At 35.5% G+C, this 6,850-nt stretch overlaps 1 protein-coding gene across 1 annotated transcript; it reads right to left on the reverse strand.

The window, feature by feature from the left end:
* Positions 1 to 750: 750 nt before the first annotated feature.
* LOC114742378 (protein FAR-RED-ELONGATED HYPOCOTYL 1-LIKE-like) lies at positions 751 to 3,691 on the reverse strand. Its single transcript, XM_028930651.1, has 3 exons — positions 3,578 to 3,691; positions 1,300 to 1,958; positions 751 to 977 (listed from the first exon to the last, which is right to left on the reverse strand). Exons 1-3 carry the CDS (start codon positions 3,613 to 3,615, stop codon positions 904 to 906), a joined length of 771 nt encoding a protein of 256 aa, XP_028786484.1. The 5' UTR covers positions 3,616 to 3,691; the 3' UTR covers positions 751 to 903.
* Positions 3,692 to 6,850: the final 3,159 nt, after the last annotated feature.

Genomic DNA, 6,850 nt, shown 5'->3' on the forward strand with positions numbered 1-6,850 from the left:
AAATTGACCTTTGTGCCCGGAGTTACAAACTCAATCGTATGAGATGCTCATTAAAGAAATACCATCAGAGCTGCCAAGACATTTCAATGCATAAATACACTTTTTCCAAAACAATGCACAATAACACTAAATTTATTTATAAATTTTATTCATATTTTTATCTCCTACATGTTGACGTGATGTCCTTGTGGAGTGTTACTCAGACTTTCACATGAACAACGTCTAAGACTTGAATCTCTAAAGTCTAAACCTGCATAACCGTTGCTCATTTGGGGCCATCTCAAAATTAGTTCACTGTTGCTCATCGCAGTTATGGGCCTTGTGGCCCATATCCTGTTGACTGTTGAGACGATGGTATATTAGTTAAGAAAATAAACAATAAACATTGATTCAAATTGAACTCCTTTACATTTTATAAAAAGAACCATTCCCATTTAAAACAAAAAGTTTGCCCCTTTGAAAAAGCAGAAGCAATTCCAACCGCAGAATCCGTGATCAATAACCCGAGATATTTTCGTCAGTCATGGCTCAGATTTTAGCTTAACGGGTTCCAGCTGCAAGCGAGGCTTGCCCCCAACTTAGTTCTGTGGTCCTGAGGCTAAAAGAAGCAAAAGAAAAAGATAACAGAACAAAGGAAATTTAGAAGCCATGTGAAAGTGCAGAAAATGAGTAATATACAAAAGTGACGACGCAGAACAAAACTGCAACATCATTCAAGAAAGCAGTGGATAAGCCAGTAAGAAGTGGAAAGGAATAAAACAACGGAGGGATATTACCATTTGAAGATGTTATCAGCGTAGTTAGTATAACTTAGTTATGTCAATCAAAACATTATATACAACAGGCGCATTTAACATTAAATATATACATTATTCATCTGCTCCACTACAACAGTCTCTGCTGCTACAGCATAAGCATGGAAAAGTACTCCTCAAATTCCTGATCAATCGTTGGTGGCCTCGTACTTGATTGCGCCTCTGCAAAAAAATTACATCGTATTGCATTATGAACTCAAAAATTTGACTTGTTCGCTTGAAATGCATAGTTTCATGGTATTTTTAAACACAATCCCTCACATGTAAGTCTAGGTTATCATTTAATTATGAAAACTAAGGGCGGATAGAATCAAAGTCCATTTCAACTTGCAAGCTTGAGTCATTAAGGGGAGATTCATAAATAGATTTTATGATGACATAAACTAGGGATTACCGAGCAGAACTACTGCATCAATCACGCGAATAAAAGCAAATTTTAACACGGGATCATGAGAATATTAATATGATCCACTATTCTGTATACCTTGGTTTACATCCCATCTTCCAGAGGAAAGGACGTACACGTTAGGATTCACCCCACTTGAATAGAGAAGATCTTCAAATCCCTTATCCATAGACTCCTCACAGTTGTCTTTAGCATGCTCTGAGTATACATTATCCTTAAGCTTTTCGCACCCCAGAATCTGCTCCTCCAGATTCTGCAAAGCTTGTATATCAGCCTCATGATACGATTGATTATATTCTCTGTCAGTAAATATGTCCTCCTCACTAGATATTGTCTTCTCAATACTTGTTACATCCTTAACATTATAGCCGTTCCAATTGACAAAAGAATTAGAAGGCCTGCCATATAGGAATGTCTTCGCACTATCTGCTTCAAGTCTAACTTCCTCGTATACAGACATGGAAGCATCAGAATCTTCAGCGAAACTATTGCTGTCTTCAGCAGATACAGGGGATGGCCTATCATCATGTACCAAAGCATCTGGTTTGCCATTTACAGGAAGGTCATGCATTCTCTCTGACCTTAAACTTTCATCCAATATCGAAGCCTGTTCAGAAGGGAAACTACGAACCCAGCATTTATGCTTTGGTCTGAGCATATCCAATTGATCAATCTGTAACTTTCTTTTCTTATTCCATTCGACAATGTGGGTCATGCGAACATCATCCATTTCGAATCTGAATAAACGTGGGTTAAATGTTAGAAGCAAATGGCAAGTCATCAAGAGGCATTTCAAGCATACAAATAACAGCCTGGAAACGATAGCCTCAATATTTGAGAATTGAAACATGATGCATGGTTTATCAAACTTTTAGCTTAGTTTGATCCTTGAACTATTTACTTATCTTTTACATGAACTCTTGAGCTTGGACTATGCTCAATGCACCTAGTGCAAGCAAATAATATTTAGTTTCGTAGCACCTCATACACCCAATTGGCTCTAACTGTGAATGATCTATAAAGGAAATATTGCATACATTTCACTGTTAAATTTTGTCCGAGTTAGCTCAGGTCAAGATTCTTCCGTTTAGAAATTTGATTCATGTAACAAGGGATATCTTTTCACAAATACGGTGAGCAAAAACTACAAAATGCAGCAACTAAAACAGGATAGACATCCGCAAAGCTGTTGCAAAGCTGCTTTCTCTAAATCTGAAGAGAATCCGATGACCGATTTGTACTACTCTGCTGAAATTATCACTGACCTTTAGGTCTGGCAATTACTCAATCATAAGTCATTATCACTCCATTCTTAAGAGCTCAGTTGAGTCTTTTAGCTTTAATACTAACAGTTATAGATCCTTGTCTTTTAGCCTTTTAGAATAAGGAAACTGTCCTAAAGGCAAAGGTAAGTCTTATACCTGTTTTGTCATACTTAAGTACTTACTCAGAGTGCTTTAATGCCCCCCTCCACAAAACACACACACACAAAGTTAACTCCTAGGTACTGAATCCGTTCCTCCACTGTTTAATTCTGAAGTCCTCCCTCAAATCCTCATTTGTAGGAAAAACAGTATGACAACAAGTCGTAAGAAAGAATAACTCAAAGTGAAAGAAACCATCGTGGGCCCGAATTTGCTTTTCTCATGATAAATTGGATAGCATCGAGCTCCAACTTTTCAAAAAGAGTTGTTCCCATTTTGGCCAGAAAAATCTCCTTTCTTTTCATATCAGCAGGACAAAAAACCCCCAACACAATAAAGGGCATCTGAACCCATAAATATCTTACAACATCTGAAATTTACAATTGTGAGGGAATAATTGAAATTAAAGAAAGAAACAATACCTAGCAGCAACTTTCAAAGAGTTGATCCTATTCCAGTTAGAAAACCCAATTTTTTTTCCTTTTTTTAACCTTCTACACAAGATAAACGCAGCAGCAGAATAAAGGGCATTTGTTCGTACAAATATCCAACAATATGTGAAATTTACTTCTTCTTTTTACATAAATAATTGAACTTCTTCAGAACAGGGACATATATGCTTGCAGTTATATCCTGCATCTTCAATCACTCACAAATCCTATCATCTAAATCACATCCTACATGTATAACTTCTTTATACTTCACAGAAAGGAAAGTCGAAGCAAATCCATCCAAGTTGATTATGCAGCCAAATTTAAAATCTTCACTTCGAGCTAAATCTCAATAGTTCACTACCAAAATGGATCTCAGAAACAGTAGCATCAAATCTAAGAGGAACTATAGAAAAAGAAAAAGGAGAAATAAGCAGTGATCGAGCAGCGCAAGAACCAGAAGAGAAAATTATATAGTATTCAATAACCAATAAGTCAAACCTGTTTGCTTGAGATGACTTCTGATTTTCAGCTTCCATCTCAATCCAGAAGGAAGAAGAAGAGTCTCAGAACCCAGATAGAGAGAGAGAGAGAGAGAGAGTGAGTGAGTGATGATCACCCCATGCCGAAAGCTCGAAACTTTATAAAGCCAAATGCAATGCCATGGATATCCAGAATATAATATCCTTATATCCACACCCTTCTATTTTGAGAAAATTACACTCAGTTCTCACAGAGCACAATTAATATAAAAAAGGTCTCTCGAAATCGTGAAATGATTCTGAAGTCTCTAGAGACCTGTATATAATTAATTTTAATTGTGAAATTACATAGTTACCCCTGTTAATTTGAACCTATTTACAACCTCAACAGTGGCTGTTAACAACCCGAGAAGAGGTGTTTAACAACCTCAACAATGTCCCTGGCATTCCACAGAGTGAGTTGTCATAAGCACTGCCGAAGTTGTCAATCACGTCTTCTCGGATTGTTAACAGCCACTGTTGAGATTGTAAACGAATTACTGCAATAAAATTAAAACCTATTTACAACTTTAACAGTGGCTGTTAACAACCCGAGAAGAGGTGTTTAATAACCTCAACAACGCCCCTGGCATTCCACAGAGTGAGTTGTCATGAACACTGCTGAAGTTGTCAATTACATCTTCTCGGGTTGTTAACAGCCACTGTTGAGATTGTAAACGAATTGCTGCAATAAAATTAACAGGAGTAAGCAGGTAATTTCACAATTAGAATTAATTACACACAAGTTCTTGGAAGCTTCAGAATCATTTCACGATTTTGAGGGACTTTATTGATATTAATTGTGTTCTGTGGGGTCTGAGTGTAATTTTCCATCTGTTTTTTTGCCCCTCGTCTCGTGGGCGTCGCTTTTAATTTTTATCTTAGCCGTGCTCTGACGGCAAGGTGTTGAGTTTGGCCTATTCTGGAGCGTGCAGTGCACGTGAACAGTCGCTCTCGCCTCCAAGCGGCATCTTCCACGTGGCAACTCAATGGTACGTGACCACACCATGAGTATACGTGGCATGTTTAAGGCGCTTGAGATGACAATCTTGGTATTTTCTATCTAATCCCCGCCGTTTGGCGCGAGACAATTTGTCCAAGGATCCTACTTGGTACTAAAATTAGCTTCGATGATTTATATTTAGAATGTTAGATTCGATTCGTTCCCTTTGTCCTCTCCCTCTCCATATACTAGTATTTCCTTAGATTTCAGCTCTCTCCACGTCTTGGTAAATGATTTCATCGTATCAATTTCACTTCTCCCAACCACTCCTTGTCTATAAAATTGGTCTTCCGCTTATTTTTGCTTTAAAAAACTCCCGTACAACAAGGGGAGATATTTCTAGTTTTATTACAAACCTCAAGATCTCCAAACGGTTAGATGATGATAATGATGAACAAAACTGAACCTTCCACATAAGGTCATTAGGTCACATAATCTTGACAGCAGAAAGCTTTTGCTACGCATTAAGTTCTGTGGCAAGATACTTTCATCATGACCTTTTTCTTGGATCCAACCTCTTCACATTTTGAGCTTGCCCCATTACAATTGGAAAACTCAACGGAGTCACACAACTGAGCCAAGTCAAACCACGAAGAATGGCAAATTAAAAGTCTCCCATCAAATATTTAATACTGTTATGTACATTTACAAGACTCGAATTTGAAACATCTTATCATTTCAATTGAATCAAGCATTTAGTGGCAAAAACATCAGAACTTCACTTATATGTCAGACGCACTACATCCAACCCACATATGGCCAAACGAGGAAGAGTGAAGGCAATTGAGTGCTTGAAACATACTACCCACAATGACCCCTCTACCCAATCCTTTATTTTAGTACAAGTACTGCCCTTAGGCCTGGTCTGGCAATCGAGGATCCTAAAATTAATGTGTGAACTTACAATATACTAATAGCAATACTATCTCTAATCTTTAATATAAAATTTAGTTAACTAATTGGAAGAAATTAAAAAATTATTTAAAACTACCATTTAATAAAATATTTAACACATGAGCAACTACTATAAGGGCTATTTAAAAAAATAGATAAATAAAAGAGACAAAGTAGATTGGGATATCATATTTATGGATAAATTGTAAGTCAAACTAGTTTTTATATTAAGGATCGAGCTAATATTTAACAATAATAAGCAAGTATGCATGTCTAATGTCCATGTATCTATTTGTGTGTATGAATTGAGATCCTCTCATAGTCCTCTTTTTTGCTTTTCTTCTTATAATTTGCCCTCTATCCTTAGATCCAAAAAGTGAATAGCTTAAATGTAATATCTTATAATTAATATTTTATTGTAAAACTATTAAAATATAAATAAATTTAAACTGTATAATATGATCAGTTCACACCCGTAGTATTAAAAATGTAATCTATAAAATATTTTAATAATAATTTTTGTAAAATATTATATCTAAATCATTCATTTTTTTTATTATTTACAGGTGCAAAAGGGATTATGAGAAAGAAAAGGAGAAAGAGGATTCTAAGAGGATCATGATCCCCATTTTTATGGGGATAGTTGTTTAGTTTTACTTTAGGTGTTGATTTAATTCGGCTCATAACTGCTCTTAGGTTTAAAAACAGGATCAAGCCAAAAATATCAACGTATGCTAGAAGCTAATGAAAGCTATTTTGATATGAAAGAACAAACTATTCAAATTGATCAAATTAGTTTCCTTACATTTTCTTTTGATTTTGACAAGTAGATCGCTTTTATCTTATGATTTTAAGCGTGCATGTGTGCTTTTCAACTGCCATCCTCACTTGTATATATGAAATTTGATAGAGCGCGTTATATGAATACTCCGTCATTTTTTTGGGTGAAAAATGAACTCATTTTTCAAAAGTGGCACATGATAGTAGTACAAAATAATACACCATACGGCAAGAACGACTATACAAGAAGGAGAACGACGGAAGATATACTACCAGTCAAAAGGAATCGAAACGTGAGATAGTTTAATTTGTCTTCCAGGCTCTCATCTTCGTTGTTCTGCGAAGGCACTAGCAAATTAAGGGCTTGTTTGGTTTCTTGTTTTGGAAACAATTTTTAGTTTTTAAAAACAGAAAAATCAAAAAACTTGTTTGGTAAGTTGTTTTTAGTTTATTGTTTTAAAAAACAAAAAACAGTAACAAGTTTTTAAAAACCAAAAAACTAAAACAATTTTTATATGTTTTCCTGTTTCTGTTTTTATGTTTTTTATTTTTTGTTTTGAAAAATTTTGAGAAATT

This window comes from Neltuma alba, unplaced genomic scaffold (genome assembly GCF_004799145.2).
Source record: "Neltuma alba isolate B1F8T4 unplaced genomic scaffold, ASM479914v2 tig00003727_pilon, whole genome shotgun sequence".
Taxonomy (NCBI): domain Eukaryota; kingdom Viridiplantae; phylum Streptophyta; class Magnoliopsida; order Fabales; family Fabaceae; genus Neltuma; species Neltuma alba.